The sequence below is a fragment of the Oenanthe melanoleuca genome, chromosome 10, assembly GCF_029582105.1.
Source record: "Oenanthe melanoleuca isolate GR-GAL-2019-014 chromosome 10, OMel1.0, whole genome shotgun sequence".
Taxonomy (NCBI): Eukaryota; Metazoa; Chordata; class Aves; order Passeriformes; family Muscicapidae; genus Oenanthe; species Oenanthe melanoleuca.
Window position 1 is genome coordinate 9535491 of NC_079344.1, and position 17145 is coordinate 9552635.

Genomic DNA, 17145 nt, shown 5'->3' on the forward strand with positions numbered 1-17145 from the left:
CTGAGACCATCAATGACCAAACACGTGGCTCCATTCCACATCCAGCGTCTCCAAACCCAGATTCCACACCACAGGCAGTATCTCCCAGCAGTCCCACACCCAGCTGTCAGCACGGTGCCCAAAAGTTCACTTGATTTAGCATGTGAAAGCACAGCTAATGATGACCCACATGAAAGGAATGCTAGGAGGGATCTTAGAACAGCCCAACCACACTGTACCCTGCTTGGCATGGCTGCAACACCCATTCTGTGTGTGTCTTTCTGCTGGGATAATGTTCTTCAAAAGCAACTCCAAGCCTATTAAAATGCACCGGAAAAGCAGCAAAGAGCTGCCAGGATGAAAGTGGCTGCACTTCCAAAAGGAGCTCGAGGTCTGGCACATGCCTGTTCATCAGAGATGCTCACCAGCACCTGAGCAAATGCCAGAAGAACAGCACTTCACTGAAACCCCGATTTTCACAGCAAAGCAGCAGGAATGGCCCATTTTCCCTGCCCAAGCTGTGTGTCTGTGATCAGCACACAGAGAGCAGAGCCCAGCAGAGCAGGGGGCTGGTGGCTGCATCTGATTAATCCCATCCCAGTGCCCCAGTTCCTGGCCAGGTCCCAGCAGAGCCCACGCCTGCTCTCCACAGGCAGAGCCCTAAAAATGGAGTATGAGCTGTGGAAACACCACCTACCCCGTGCCAAGAATGCAGACCTTGAGTACCATGTCCTCAGCTCCTGCCATGGCACAGTCACCAGCTTTTTGGATTTATGAGCAAGGTAAATCCTGCTCACAAAGTATCAAGTCGACAAAGAAATAACAATATAAATGCAATGAAGACCCACGCTGAAAGGCAAATGTGCCTTACATAGGCAATCTGAAAAGGTCACCAGAATGTTTGTGACAAGGATACAAGTATTTTTAACTTTGAACAATGAGACCAAAAGGTAGACAAGGAAACCACTGTGGTACCACCCCAGGGAGTGAATAAATACTGCCCAGACCATGAATTAGCTCTAAACCAATTTTGTTCTAATAAACCCTCTACAATGCAGAAACCAATTCACACACCTCAGCATCATCAGTAGATGTTAATTAATGTTTTTCTGGAACACTTCTAAAAGTTGAGCTCTCAAACTATCATTCCTCTCCTGCTCCCTCTGGACAGCCTTTACAAGACCGATAAATGAGGAACATCCTGTCCCCAACCACACAGCACTGGAGGAGATTTCAAAGACAAAGATCAATGCCTCATCTGATTTTTGCCACAGACATAATTCTCATAATTCAGGGTTATTTCTTACTTGACAATTCCCAACAGCATATTTTACTTATTTACAGAAAGACAGGAATTAACAACAGCTCATGACATTTTTATTTTAATGAAATTTAAAAAGGCAGGTATTAGTTATACATACACACAACTGATTCTGTACTTGTTAGTCATAAATATAGAACATTCAGAAGTACAAAATACACTTTATCCACAGCACAACTTCACATCAATATGAAGAGTTTAAACAGATACGTAACCAAGTGCCTAACAATGACAGAAGCCCATTTTTGGAGTTGTTTTCTTTTTTCTTTTCTTTCCCTTTCTTTTTTAAAGACCATTAATCTACACAAAGTAATCAGTGCCCACAGTCATCGGTTTCATGAAATGCATTCTGATTTAGAGTAGGAAAAGACTGACCTTTTAGAGACAATTAGATGCCATCACCTTTTCTTTGCTCCATTAACAGCAAAAAGCCCAAGCCTACATTCTCTTCTTCTCACAGTTAACAACTGTGAAAAATGGGGCTCTGGCAAAAATCACCTGAAGCCAAACTTGAGCACTGCCAGGAAAAGTGAAAATATCTGAACTAGAAATTAGTCCACTCGATACCTTGCAAACAAAGAGCAACAGCAGTATGACACCAATAAGGCATTAATGACAAAATGGCTGTATTATTCTCGAAAAAAGAGTACACCTATGTATAAAAATATATGTCATAGCAATTGGGTAAATCCAACACTATTTAACACTGTGCCAAAAGTAATTAAGAGTTAAAAAGGCAGTTCTGCAAGAAATATTTACAGTCTCATACTGTACTTCAAAAGAAAAGAAAAGGCAACAAAGCTACAAATGGAACTATCTGGTTAAAGCATCACTGTAGGTATGCCAGTAGCATTTGTACAAGTAATGTGATGGAGTCTTGGATTGTTTGACTGAATAAATGAATATAAATATTTTAGTATCTAAAACTGTCTCAGTCTCCTTGTCTGCTCCTTGAAATAACTCACCCAGACCATCCCTATTTGCAGTTTCTTGCTCTATTAGTTTAAGACCCAAAAGATTCAGTTTCAAGAAACACTGTATTTGCAACAGTTCAATCAGAAATCACAGCTTTATTTCCAGCTTAGAAAAAAAAAAAAAAAAACCCCACAAAAGAAATTAGAAATCCACCACCTATGAAATTCTGGAAATTAGAAGCTGAAGTGCCAGCAAAGCTACACTGACAGCACATAATAAAAACACTGGCATTCCCAATGCACCTTATAACTGCAGCTATAGGATAAGATAAGTTGCTCTAGTAACCAAACACAAGATACAGCACAGCCAAGGCGACACAGCTCTGTCAGCCACAAGACCTGGGGTGGCTTTTTGGAGCAGCAGGCACGGGCACAGCGGGGCCAGGGCAGCACTGGCAAAGCCTCACCTGCAGCATCTGCTTTCTCAAAGCACAGAGTTGCCAAACTCCCTCCTCAGTGAATTGCTCCCTCCTTGCTGGCTCAGGAATGGCAGCCCAACACCTCCCACCTGGGCTGGGGGAGATGGGATGGCCAGGAATGGCAGAGGAGCAGGGAGAGGGTGGAAATGCCAAGAATAAAGCGCTGGCTTGGGATTGCACAAAGGAAACAGCTGACAGGGAAAACCCAAACCAACCTGGGCTCCATCCACACTGCCCCTAACAGAGCAGCCATCACCTTCCCCAGCCAGACAGGCAGGAGGAGGCCACAAGGTGAGAAGCTGTCCATGCTGATCCCTCAGGTGTACTGGCTTCAAATAAACAAGAAAAAGAGAGATGCTGAAATTTCTTCTAACAGTGCACTTTGAACTGCACAACCAAAACCTGTACATGGGAAGCCTTCTCCAGTAGTATAAAAGCCACGACACAGTGAGGAAGTTATCATTGCTGATGTCAGGAGAAAGAAAGTTACTTTTAAAAACCTTATTTTTAAATTGAATTCAGGAAGTAAAATAAACTATAAATATAATTCGAGCAGCTTGTTGGGTAAAATAAAACACAGGAACAGCACTTTTTCACTGAATTCATCATTCACTTTATGGAAAAATTTATAAAAATTTCAGAAGAACTGACATTTATCATGTCAAGCATCTTCTGTGTAGAGACACAAATGGCTCACCTACTGCTCCCTCCCTCATAAGCAGCTTTTTTTAAAACCCTGCACAGACACTGAGCACCTCACTCACTGGTGCAGCATCCAGGCACCTCTTAGAGATACCAGTGAACTTTACTCTGAGGCAGCAGAGCTTTGCCTCTCCAATTCCATGAGCAGTCACTTATTTGAGCAGCATGAGGGGAAAGGGAGATGGCTCCAAGAGATTCAACATCCATGTATTTAAAAGAACAGTGCGTAAGCACATGGCTTGCTCACCTAAGATGGTGTTTTCCTGATCTCTAGGGGAGAAGAGAGGAAGATTTTTATTTGTTCTCAGTGTGATTTGGTGAGGCAAGTGCAGACCAGGAGATCTGAGGCCTCTTCAGTACCTTCTCTAGAGATATACAAAACTGTCCTTAAAAAAGACTCCCTAGCCCCAGTTGCACATAGGGTAAGAGACTGGTCCCAGGTTTAGTGAGAGAAATAGGAAGGGAAGGAAGGGAAGGAAGGGAAGGAGGGGAAGGAGGGGAAGGAAGGGAAGGAGGGGAAGGAAGGGAAGGAGGGAAGGAAGGGCAAGGAGGGGAAGGAGGGGAAGGAGGGGAAGGAGGGGAAGGAGGGGAAGGAGGGGAAGGAGGGGAAGGAGGGGAAGGAGGGGAAGGAGGGGAAGGAAGGGAAGGAAGGGAAGGAAGGGAAGGAAGGAAGGAAGGAAGGAAGGAAGGAAGGAAGGAAGGAAGGAAGGAAGGAAGGAAGGAAGGAAGGAAGGAAGGAAGGAAGGAAGGAAGGAAGGAAGGAAGGAAGGACTCTTCCTGGCTACTGACCACGCCATGCTGCTCTGGGAGAAGGCTGGGACAGTGTCAATGGGCACAGCCCCATCTGTGCCAGCCATGTCCCTGGTCCCTGCTCACCTGAAACCTGCATGGCCAGGGGGGCTGTGGGGCAGGGCCTGCCTGCCCTCCAGGATGTTATCCCAAAAATATGGACTGTGCTGATGTGCACCATGTCCCCCCCAGAGACAGCCCAGAATTTAACAGCAGCTATGAGAGGGCAGAGCCTGTGAAGTCCAAGAACTGCTGCACACACTGAGATCTTCTGGACTGGGGCTAAGCCCTGGGGCTGCTCTTTCAAGGTCTGTGATGGCCCCTGAATGCCCAAAAGCTGAGGGAAGCTGCCCCTTCCTCCTCTGCAGAGGCTGCCTACCAACACCCAACCTCAAGGGTTATGAACAACCTGCATGCAGGAACTTGGGGCTTTGTGCGTGATTCCTTCTCCTCCCATCCCAGAAGAAATGATCAGGATAAAATCCTTACAATCCAACCTCTGTAACTCATCATGCATATGAAATACTGAACAAAAAAGATTCCTACCACATCTCTGATGAAGACATATGGCAGGTGACTTGCCCAAGAGGAAGGTGATTAACTTACCTCTATGGAAAAGCACACAGCATTCAGAGCAGTCAAGAGTCCTCAACAAACTTGGTAAGCTGAAAATCCTGTCTTTAACAGAACAGGGTTAACAGGTTTAACAGAAGCATTTGCTTGGGAATCCAAGCAAAAATTCAAGTTATCACTGTGTATGCAGTGGACAATAGCCCAATCAGTATCTATTACCAACCCACTCTAAAAAAATTATACACTACAAAACCATCTCACTGCTTACAGCAAATGAGCTTGAATGATTTCCTAGTAACAGGCCACCACCTTGCACTGTTAAAATGTGAGGTTTCACAGTATAAAAAAGTACTTCACAGAAAGGAAATGCAGCTAATATAGAAAATGCAATCTCAATGTGTTTACAGTCATTTTTTAAGAGGCAATATTTTTGGGAAAGCAAGAACAATAATAATTAAAGCAGCCAGTGAGAAATGTACAAGGTTATAGGCCTCAATTCAGTGCAAAACCAGACTAATAGCTTATGTAAGTAAATGTTTGTTCCAAATAGAGAACCACCTGAATTAAAAGTAAGAACACCTATGTGAAGTGATGGAGACTCCCACAATATTCAAATCCTTCACATACATCATCAACCTTTTCAGTACACTCCAGAATGGACCCTTTGTAAAGGCAAAAGAAACCAGTACACTGGAAATCACTTCATACAGCACAAGATATACATAAAGTACCAAAATGTACACACATTCAAGTTTAAGTTAGAAAAGGCAGAGCTGAATCTTCTGGTGAGAGAGGCCTACATTATGTTGCTTAATCTCAACATTTAAAGTGACCTAAAACCTACAAGAATCAAAGAAAACAGAACATTGTGTCTGCTTTCAGAAACTTAAGCTTAAAGCAAGGCATCGAAATGAGCGGCAGGCACTGTACCGAGACGTGACCTTACCTTTTCTCTGTTAGTCTTTGTTACTTTGTTATCTAGTGAAAAATTACCATTCAAAGGAAATATTATGCATCATTCACATTCAAATATTTGAGACTCAGAGATTTTTTTTTTAAAAAACAAGCAAAATTTTTATCTCTGAGGTAGATGACAATAAAATAAAATTTAAAAAAAGCAATGGAGCTGTCAATGAACACTAACAAGTGCTGGAGCTCCTCTGTTGGCACTGATGCACCCCAAGGAGGAGAGAGCAAGCCCTACACCACTATCTGAAATGTGAGAAATGTGTCTTCTGGTTTAGTAGCTTCTACAGAAATGCAACACAGGAAAAGCAGCGCCAAAATTACACTGAAATGGCCTTGGAGAAGAAGAACTTCCATTCCTGCTTCACAAGCTACTCAGAAAAAGGTGGAAACATGCCCAGGTCAGCAAAATCTTCAATGTTGTAATTGCCAGTGCCCTGTGTTGGATCCCCCGGCATCGGCAGCATGTCCTGCATGAAAAGGAAAAATCAAAGTGAAGCTTGACTTGCCAACACATTATCCAGACACTAACTGCTTCCTCTTCATCTTAGTGTAAAACCAGAAAAAGCCAAGTTTAGATAAATAAGGTAAAAACCAGACCTGTGCAGAAGGCTGGGTTAAGGTTTATGTGCTACTTTTATTTTGCTGGAGTGTTTCTGAACAAGAGGTGGGACAAGGCAGAAGTTTTGGATTGCTCCTCTAAAATAAAACACATTTGAGCTGCCTCCTACTCCTCCCAGACTGAAACAGCTCCCCTTGGAATGGGAGCTACATACAGAGAGAAGGAAACTCTCTCTGTCACTGCATGGGGAGTATACAACATCTCACACACTGGACTCCCAGCTGTGTCAGGATGGGTTTGGGCAAGGTCTCACTTCCTCACCCAGCACTGCTCTGTGGAGCACTCAACACTGGACATCCACCCCAGATAACAAGGTCCCCAAGCAGCCTTCATGAATGCAGAGAGGCAGAGGAAATAGCAGAAACCTCTCAGGAGAATGGGATTTTGTGGTAATTGCTCTCACGTGTCTTGAGCCAAGTGAGGTCTCTGCAGGAGGCTTCAAAAAACACTCAACCTTTCCTCTCAGCTGGAGACTGAAGCCACAGGGAAAAGATATCCCTTGCTGGGAAAACCAGAGTTTATGCTTGCTTTTCCTGTTAGTTTTTACAATAGTAAGCTCTTACCACAAAGCCAAGTCTTGCCAGGGATGGCTCATTATCCTCACAATAAAACAAAACCAAAAAAACAAGTAAGAAAGCTCACAGGATCTGCTCTGGGAAAGAACTGAGAGCTGCTGTGTACTGGGAAGTTCCTCCAAAATGAAGACTGATTAAAATCCATCCAAAATCTTCACAGCATCCTTGTCAATGTGGTAAGAGAGACTGTGAACACAACTGGCAGTGTCTGAGCTGCCAGGGTCAGCCTTCATTTTTTGACCCAAACTTGGACTTATTTGATGTTTTCCTACATTCTCTCCCAGCCAAAGGGAAGCTGTAGCTGCTCCCTCCTGTCTACATTTCCATCTCTTGAAGGCATTTCTGCTGCTGGGGCCTCTGTAGCAAAGCCTCCTCAGGCACAGATCCAGCAGGTCTCCTCTTGAGTCTGCCTCTCTCCTTAAGCCCAGCTAACCCAGGGCTGACTTTGGGCACAATCCAAGCAGCTTATTGGAGGCCTTTAAACTCATCCAAGTTTCTTATCCCATCCAGCTATTATCCTAATTCCCTCCAAATGCATGCTCCCCTCCAAGAGCTCTGCAGATGAGCCCAGCTCTCCTTTGATCCCATGGTCCTCCTCTCCACTAACTTCATGAGAAGTTTGTTAAGAAACAAGCAAGACACTGCTTGGAGCCCCACATCTCTGCTGGCCACCAAACCATGCTGCCATCAGCTCCACTGGAATTACCCTGAATATCCTCTTGGATAGCAATTAACCTCTGCTAACACAAAGAGATGCAACAGGCCAATCATGCCTGGGCTAAGAGCACGCAGACAGGCAGTTATTCCAGATGAAGTGCTGCTGTTTGATCTTGTGTGAGAGCAATGGTTCATGCACACAGCAATATTCCCATGCTCACAGCTCTTGTGAGCAGCTGCACACGAGCCCAGTCTTGCAGGTGAATTTGCTTTCAAAAGACAAGGAGGTGCCCACTTCTAAACCTTGCTTGGGGCTTGAACTGTCTTTCCTGCATTTATCTGCATTGTTTCCTTGTAAACTGTCTTCTTCCTCTAATTTATAAACCAGTTATACAAGGACAGATATGTTATTAGTCAACTTATGAAGTCCTACTCTATAGTAGGACTTTGTTATCTGTAGTCAAGACTCAGAATTAATTAGGTAGTTGAAAATGATTGTTTACCACCTATCTGATATCTGACTAGGTTTAACCTTAAAAATTATTGTCCACTATCTTCTGTGCAGTATCAGACTCCTTTCCTGCTTGAACTGTCAAAGAGAATGACATTGGTATCTAATGGAACTTGAGATGTCAGAGGCCAGCACCAGGATAAGAAAGACACTCTACTTGGGAATATTTCATGGGCTCTCTGCAAAAGATGAAAGCCCTAAGTATAAGGTGCAAAGAGATGGCAAAACAGCATTCTAGATCAGCAAAGATGCTGCTGTGTGGCAGAAATCCAAACCACCTGAGTAGCAAAGGAGAGCAGTGCAGGCCTGTGGCTGCAGGGAAGTGCTGCAGACCCTGCTGACCCTGATCCTCAAGGGCCATGGCTGTAACTCAGAACTGAGGGGTCAGCAGAGGGGCTCTGGGCTCTCTGGGCACTCCTCACCTGGAACACCTCGCTCTGGTTGGGCTGTGGGTGCGAGTGCTGGTCGCTGCTCTGCTGGTTGTGGTGCTGGCTCTGCCACTGTGACCACACTTCAGAAGGTCTCCCCTGGAACTGCCCACTGCTCTGGCCACCTTCAGCTGCATGGGGAAAGAAAAGGCAGAAGTCAGAGAGAAGCTCCTCCAAAACATCTGCTTTGGGCTGCATCCATCAGTGCAAAGAGTTTTGGAGAAAGGCCCTGAGTGACACCAGCCCTGAGAGGAGGCAGCTGGAGGGAGTTTCAGCCCCAGAGCAAAGCTCAGGGCCATGGCTGCACAGTCATGAACTGCCCAGAGCAAAAGGCACAATGACACAGTGAGTCAGGCACTGGAAAATCATTTTCAAACATCCCCTCATCGTTTTTTAATCAATAATAAGGAGTATTTTTCATATCACTTAAAAACCAAACTTCACCATCTGAATGCTGTTTCTCCTCAAAACACTGAATTCTTGCAGAGCAGTGTGTGCAGTTTGGTACTCATCTAAGAAGCACGTAAGCAGATCCAGGATTTTTTAAAGCAGATGTAGAAACAGTATGATCAACAGACAACAGCCTTGCTGATTAAATACAGGCATTCTGGACTGTCTTGTCCTCCAGTGATAGAGCAAAGTGATTCATTTAATATGCAGTTCATAGCAAATTATTGTCTTGTCAATGAAAGTCTCAGGTCATTTACATTTGACAGAGTAACACGAATAGCAAGGCTTTATTGTAAATACTTCAAATGATGATTTTAAGGAAATTAATTTCTTCTAAATGGTCTACCAGGAAAAACACATGTTGCCACACATTAATTTGGTTACCTATTACACATACATCTTTCATGAGTACAGTAACAGATTACAGTTAAGCTGGACTCATTTTACCCTGCATTGCTACAGACTGCCACTGAATTAAAATATTTTTGGATAATTTCCCATTCATTAGTTACAGTATGTCCTTCTAAGAATTAGCATTTTAGAAAGCTTGCCACCGGGCTTATGCTTTTTCTCCAAACATGTCTTCCTCTTTTTTCTTGTTAATGTTTTTCTCTATAACTGCTCCAGTTATTTTTGCCTGTTTCACAGCAGAGGGTCTTCATGTCTGGTTCTTCATGATCATCAACATCCTCTGCCAACAGTGCCAGATTTCCTGTGCCAAACTTCCACACCTGTGCTATGCCAAGCCTTTGATAGCCAAACTCAATCATGTCAAATCAGGCACTACTCACAGCCATGACTTCAGAAAATACAGACACACATATCTAACCCAGTCCCTTTGGCTACCAGCTAAGCCATGCAAAACAGATAAAGAGAAGGTTTTACAGGAAAGTAAACGGGCTGTAGTGATGCATTCCTATCACATCTGAAGTAGAAGATTACAGTCCTTCCCTTACTGACATTACCACAACCAGTAATTCAGCTGACTCAAAAACCCTGCAGACATTTTAAGAGCCAAAATAAAATTCATCTAAGTTACCCTTTAAAAGCAAGATGCAAGTTTGCTTTGTTTTGGTTTTTTTTCCCCCTCAGAACAACACATTGAAATGAAGTGAGTGAAGCAAATGATGGTTCTCTCAGCAGAACAGCTCCTGCCAGCCGGCGGTGGAAGCCGCTGGTCTCCGTCAAGGCTGGGTTATTAATAGCACCCAAACTGATGTAGGTCAGGAGATGTTTCTCATTAACTAAAAGGGTTCTTGCCAAGTAGCTTAAGCCTGAAATACAAGGCTGTCTCATAAACAAATGTACAATGCCTGGTGGAAATGGAAATGGAGGGAGGAATAAGCTGTGTGGGAAGAGCTCCATCCCAAAGTCCTTTTTCTAGGCACAGGTCTGTGCCTGTGGGGCCCTGTCTGCAACAGGTCTGTGCCAGATCTGCTCTCCAGGGACAGGAGCAAACAACACACACTAGCACACTGCCACCCAAGCCTTTTGGGATGGCACATTATTATCATCCAGTGACATTTCTCAAGGAATTAATCATATTTTTTACTCTTGAATATTATTCTTTTGGTGGACCACAGAAAACTTACTAAGGGGTTACCTACTGGGTGATGGTCTGAAAGCCACCAAATTAGCATGTATTAGAAAAATAAAACCATTTCAAAACATGGCACCTGCTCTAATTAGGTTAGTAGCACTGGGAGTACAAAATAAATCCTGTTTTCAGCCAAACTCCAACATGCAATCTCAGTGCAAGAGGACACCGCCATGAAGAAGATAAAAAATGAAAAACACCCACAAATTTGTGCCTTTTCATTATTTTCCTAAGAAGTAAAAATAAATTGAACCAGCTGATCACAACCTGGGAGGACGGTTACTAGTGATATAAGCAAATTTTGAATCTTTCAGGACACCATTTGCTGGGAAAAAATAAAAATACCATACCATAAAATGACAATATTCTGAAGTGTGTTTGATGTGGAGGAGATGCAGCACGACGGAACAGGTCAGTTCTGTCCCCTTTTCTCAGCAGCAGAAAGCAAAACCCTTTCACCACCTGGGCTTCCCAACCGACCCACCAAAAAAGCAATAAAAAAACATTTTTATTGATTAAATAGTGGGAGATTTTTTAATGGAGTTAGTGTTTAAATTCTACGTGCATTTCTGTGTTACACCATCTAGAACTCACCAAAGCCTGCACTTCGGTTTGCTAGGCTGGAGTAGGCATTCCCACTTGGAGAAGAGGTGGCTGGGCTGGACAGGGGGCTGTAGGATGATGGATCAGCTGGGTAGGTGTGACTTGTTCCAATGCCAAAGGGAGACGACTGAGCCTTGCCAGACTGAGATGGAATTTGCTGAGGAATAAAGCAGAAGGAAAAAGTTTTATTGTTGGGGAACAGCACAGCAGAATCACTTTTTCCAACATGAAGCAAAGACTAAATAAACTGAGGATGCCAACACGCACGTTTCTCCTGTCTCAGCTGTATTTCATTCCTGTCCAAGCCAGCTTACTGCTGCAGAAGGAGTAGAACTGACTATAAACCAATACTTACAGCTCTCCTGCTGATTAGCTCACATGTACTCTGTATCAGAGCTATTTGGAAAACCAGGATTTCCTTCACCACCTTTATGAGGATTAATCTCAAACTCAGCTCAAGATGAAGAATTCATCTTTATGTTCCAGGTGTATTGATTTTGCAGTGCCACAGTAAAATCAGTTATCTGAATGTCTTGCAGGACACATGCAGGTCTCAGATGACCACAGCTTGGGACTAAATGACCAAAGAAGCTTCAAAGCTAATGATCTGCTTTCTCTCCCTGCCTATGAAATACAGGCAGCAGTTACTTTGCCTTGTAAAAGGCTTGGAAGGGTGAATCACCAAGCCCTGGCAGAAGGCAAGAAACAGTCTAACATTGCTTTAATTGGGCAGCTGAGTGAATTCAAAAGCACTAAAATCCAGCTTGCTGTTATTTCACCTACATTATGGCTCTGTCACAGGATCTCCCAGAATGTTACACAAATGACTGAACACTGCAGAAGCTGCTTTTAGACATGTACAAGCTGGTACACTGAGACTGAAGGGAGTGAAGTGTTCCATCCAAAGTCATGTGCTAATGTACAGTGCACAGACAGAATCTGGTTCTAAACCACTTCCCACATTATGAGTAAGTCCAGCAGTCCCAAGAAAAAGTCACTGCCTAACCAGCCCCACAAACAGAAACTGAAGGCATTACATCTCTGGATACCTGCAATGATGTGCACTGTTACTGGCAATCAATGCATGCAAAGGAAGCTGTTGTTCCCTGGAAGAGAGGGACAGGGAGCAGAATGAATCCCCTACAATCCAAGGGGAAAAGGTCAGTGACCTGCTACACCACTCAGACACACACAGGTCCATGGGTTGGGCAGGATCCACCCAAGGGCACTGAAGCAGCTGGCAGAAGTGCTCACTGAGCCACTTCCCATCATTTCTCAGCAGGAAGAATTCCTTCACCAAAAGGGTTGTCAGGGACAGGAAGAGGCTGCTCAAGGAAGAGACTGAGGCAGCATCCCTGGAGGTGTTTAAAAGATGTGTAGATGTGGCACCTGGGGATGTAGGCTAGTGGTGAAATTGGCAGCAGTAGGTTGGACTTGGTGACCATACAGGTCTTTTCCAAACAATGATTCTATGATTTCTGGGCAAATGCAAGGGAGTTGGGGGAGGAAAACACATCCCAACAGGCATATAACATGTGGAAGATGCTATTAAGTCTTCAGTTTAGTTCCAAGGTAAAAAATTATACATTTCTGAAGGTTTCCACAATGGCAGTGGGAGCTTGGCATGTCACTTTGGCAAGGCTTAGCTCCATTTTACTTTATTTAAGATGGAAGAATTAATTCCAATTTCCTTACACTCATAAACCAACTTGGTTGACTTGGACAGAACTTGTGCAGTAAGAGGGATGAGTAATTTGCTTTAGTCATTTTCAGCACCTTCCATATCATTTGAAGAAATGAGTTAACTGCTGTGACCAGATTTCACTAACCAGGCAGATAACCATGAGGGCTGGGAATAACCAGTGATTTATGTGGAAACAAGTCACGTATTGAAAATTTATTTAGTGACCACCCCAACATGCCATTCCAGCCTGCCAAACAGTGGGAAATCAGGAGGGATTAAGAGCAGCATTATTAAGATCAAACTTGATTATTTAATATTATTTGTTTTTTAACAGAGTTTTAAGCCATTTTTAAACTGTTACACAGAACAAGTGGTGATTTCTGGGCTAACACTGACAAGCACATGCATCTGATGGAGGTATGTGCTGTTTGGTCCAGCACACTGGGCAGTGCTAATGGAGGGGCAGCAGGCTGAGCAGCCTCTGCTCCCAGTCCATGCCTGGATTTGTGTGTGCTCCTTCTGCCCACCCTGATAATGTGGGCAACACTGATGGTTGCAAGGTCCTGCTCCAAAAGAGATTTAATTCACAGGCTTAATTCATACTAAAGCAGAAGATCTGTCCTTTTTCCTTCATCCAGTGCACACATAAAACCAATGCAGGACAAGATCTTGCAGTGGGGTTTGGGTCAGTGCAGCCACTGCCACCCCAGTGACCACCATCCCAAAGCAAGTGCAGTTGCACAGGGGACAGCTGCTCCCACTGTCACAACTCCACCCAACCACAAATCAATTACACTGAAATTACAAATGGGCTTACTAACACTTTTGTAAAATGCACAGAGAGTGCAAATCTTCAATGACCACGAAAATGAAGCACTTTTCATTCAGCAAATCAATACCTGTCCTGGAAAGGGAGGGCGGTTTCCTGTCCAGGCCACCTGGCTCTGGTTGAGCTGCCGGGATATCTGTGTCAGGTTCTGGCCTGTCGAGGAGGAAGACTGGATGTCGTTCACACCAGGCACATGCACCACAGATGAACTAAGGGTCAGAACAGACACAGAACCTCGTCTGTAGGCTGTATTCTCAATGCACAAATTGTGTCCCAGATAAAGAAACGCTGGCAATATATTAAAACTAATTATTCAATCTGTCTTGATATGAAAAAATGACTGAAAACCTTTAGAAAACTATGAAACATACTGGCATTCTAAATGTCAGTCCTAGTAGACACAGCAGGCAAAATTATTTTGAATTAGACTTCAGTAATCTCTTGGAAAGAGCTTCTAAGAATAAAACCAGTCTCACACATGGTGCATACACACTTAGCCCCACACCAGTTTAACATTTAATGCATTAAAAATCCAGCTTGAAGAGAGTATTCAAGCAGGTACTTCATCACAAATTTGTGCTTAAAGTCAACAGTATTTAAGCATTTGCTTAAATGCCTTTCTAAATGAAGATGGGCACAAAAGATGATACTTAGCAGCACTTCCATATTTGTTTCCTGCCTGGGAAATGAAAAATTATGTGCTACATATTAAAAATAAGGGCTTTTAATTCCTTTTTTCAGCAACTGATGCTGAAGAAGAACAGGCAGTTATATAGTCAAGCAAAAGAATAATCAAGACAGGAAGTTAAACTCATTTAGTAAGTTTGGAACGCTAATAATAAACAATATTTTAAAGGAATATTTTTATATGTTAGCTGTTTCTTACCTACTGAATTTCACTATAGAGAAATGCCCAGAAATTCCTCATTGTAAGAAAAACTTTATGAAGGAACTGCTCCACTTCACCATTTTATTCTCATGGAAGTCTTGAACAAAAACCACACATTGTGACTGTACTTTTATATATAAACCCATATTTTTTACATGTCATATATAAATGAATAGAAATGAAGGCAGCACACAAAACCACTTTTGTGGATCCACTGAAACAGCTTGTTCTTTTCTCCAATCCCTTCCTATTGTTTATTTTCACAATCTTAAGAGAGAGAAGAGAGCAGATTGGGAAAAGAAGCAAACAAGGCTGAACAGAGAGAAACCAGGAATCTGAATCCTTGGAAAAGGCTGACAGGATCCCTCCCAGAGTGCAAGCAAAACGTGGCAGGCATTTGAATATGAGAGTTGTTAGTCTGGATTGATTTCTGCCTAAAAGCAAAGTGTATGTTTAGAAATTCTTTGTAGAGTTTTCTAATCTTTTCAAATATGTTTTGTTTTTATTTTATACTATCATGGAGTCCCTAAAGAGGGAAATGTAGACCAGAAAGTCCATCTAAATCTGGCTGGAGCACACAGCAGCTGCTGGGGAGGGCTGGCCCTATTGCCAACACCTTCTCAGCTGGACTGGCAAGTCCCATTGTCTAGGAGAGTGGACTGAATCTGAAACTGCACTTTGAAAATAGGACTCTGCAGAACAGTGCCTAGAGGCTGCCCAGGCTCAGTGACTGAATGGCCCAGGCTGGAGATTATACAGAGGACAGTTCACTCAGAGTGGAAGTGCTGGCAGAAATGCAAGCCATTACTTGATGTAACAGAATAGCAGTAGGAAAAAAGCTACAGTTAAACATCAGGAATTAGCAAAGGAAGTGAACAGAACACAAGCCAAACCCCCAGATGGCAAGTCAGTCACCCAGTAATACACAATATCCAATTAAAAGACATTTAAATTTACTGTCATATCTCCCAAAGTTATACTTGTTTTTAATTTGACAAAACACACTCATATGGATCTTATTTCTCTTCACTGAGATTATTAACAATTACAATTTTAAGAGCACTTTGGTTTAAATAAAATCAGTGTTTGCCAATGTTTTCAAGGAACTGACAGGTTCTGAGTGGCTGCTCCTTCACTTTCACAGCCTTGGCTGGTTTGAACAGGAGAATGAAACTCCAGCAAAGCAATGGTGATATCACAAAGCACTGAGGTAAACACGACTGCTGCTATCACACTCTCCAAGAGCAACTGGAACTTGCACTGCCAGCTGGCAGGCAATGACACAGTTAGAATAACCCCAAAATGCCTTGGAACATGCCAGACCACCACCTTATGTGTATTTGGGAGCTGCCTTAGAAGAGAATTCATGCTCCTGTCCCAGTCCTCACTTGGGACTATGGATGCAGAATCCCTCTGTTCCCTTTGATACCCACACCAATGCCCTTCAAGGCAGCCTGTAGTAGTGACAGCTCAAAGTGCAAAACCAATCTTTGCACCTTCCCAGCTTGGTGGAATGTTCCTCAGATCTTTGACCCTGTCCTGTCACTTCTCAGAGCTATTTTCCTTCAGAATTTTTTGCTTCTTCTTAGCTTTTTTCCAATTACAACATCACAGCAAAAAGTGCCTACTTACCAGCCAACATTTTTAAGAGATACCCAAATCATCTCAGCTTGTAATTCCAGCATAATTTTTGAAACATCCCCAGCAGTGAGGGGTACACAAAGTAAAATTCATTCATGTAAAGAAAGCTCTTGCACCTTGGGTTGGTTTTGTTTCCATTGTACTGAATGGGGACATTCCCCTCCTCTCAGACAGAAACTGATCCCTTCAGGATTCTGCACTAAATACCTGAAAGTCTTTCCCGAGTGTCCTGGCTGAAATGGGCTTCCCTGTGAGTAAAGCTGCTGGTTTCCTGCTGTGGATGCAGAGGCCATCATTTTTTTATCTGCTGCAAGAGAAAAACAAATCACAGAAAATTAATTTAGTGGATGAGATAATGAAGGAAAAAATTATTGCAAGACAATTGCAAAGCATGTTTTCTTCCTTTCTTCAAGCTTCAAGAAGAAGCCCTGTGGAACACATCAGGAATGACACAAAATGACAATTCAGTGTGAAACCAGATGCACAGCTGGTCTGTGTCTCCGTGTACTCTCCCCACAGGCTGTGCCTCGTTAATGCCATTGTTTGCACATTGTGCTGGTTGTGCCCTCTGGCCACAGCCCAGACTGCTGGAAGCTGCTCCTGACTGGACAGAGCACAGACACAGACTGGAGAGGGGAACAAAGCTGTTGTGGAAGGAAGGTGTGAGGAGGCACATGAAACAAGGCTGCTCTGAAGAGGGTGTGATGCACGGGCAGCTCTGTGGCTCAGCTGAGGGTACAGCTCTGGCACCAGGAAAAGTCCTCCAGCCCCAGGATTGTTACCACAGACTGTCTGCACTGAGGTGGCCCCACCCTGCTGGGCTGGAGAACCCAAGGAAGGATGTCCAGGAGCTCTCTCCTAACCAGCAGACAATCTGCTTCAAGGGACAGCCCAAGGAGCAGCCACCTCCCCTGCAGCCTGGTGGCAGTGCCTGCA

The 17145-nt window shown here is 43.6% G+C and overlaps 1 protein-coding gene across 2 annotated transcripts in view; it reads right to left on the bottom strand.

Moving 5' to 3' along the window:
• Window positions 1–1345: 1345 nt before the first annotated feature.
• ARNT2 (aryl hydrocarbon receptor nuclear translocator 2) overlaps window positions 1346–17145 on the bottom strand; it is a 94554-nt gene continuing 78754 nt past the window's right edge. For both annotated transcript variants that reach the window (XM_056499808.1, XM_056499809.1), the window contains 5 exons: window positions 16417–16516; window positions 13750–13888; window positions 11158–11323; window positions 8511–8647; window positions 1346–6193 (listed from right to left, as the gene is read on the bottom strand). In XM_056499808.1, coding sequence (XP_056355783.1) covers window positions 6095–6193; window positions 8511–8647; window positions 11158–11323; window positions 13750–13888; window positions 16417–16516 — 641 coding nt within the window. In that variant the 3' untranslated portion in view covers window positions 1346–6094. The remainder of the gene's footprint in view (window positions 6194–8510; window positions 8648–11157; window positions 11324–13749; window positions 13889–16416; window positions 16517–17145) is intronic.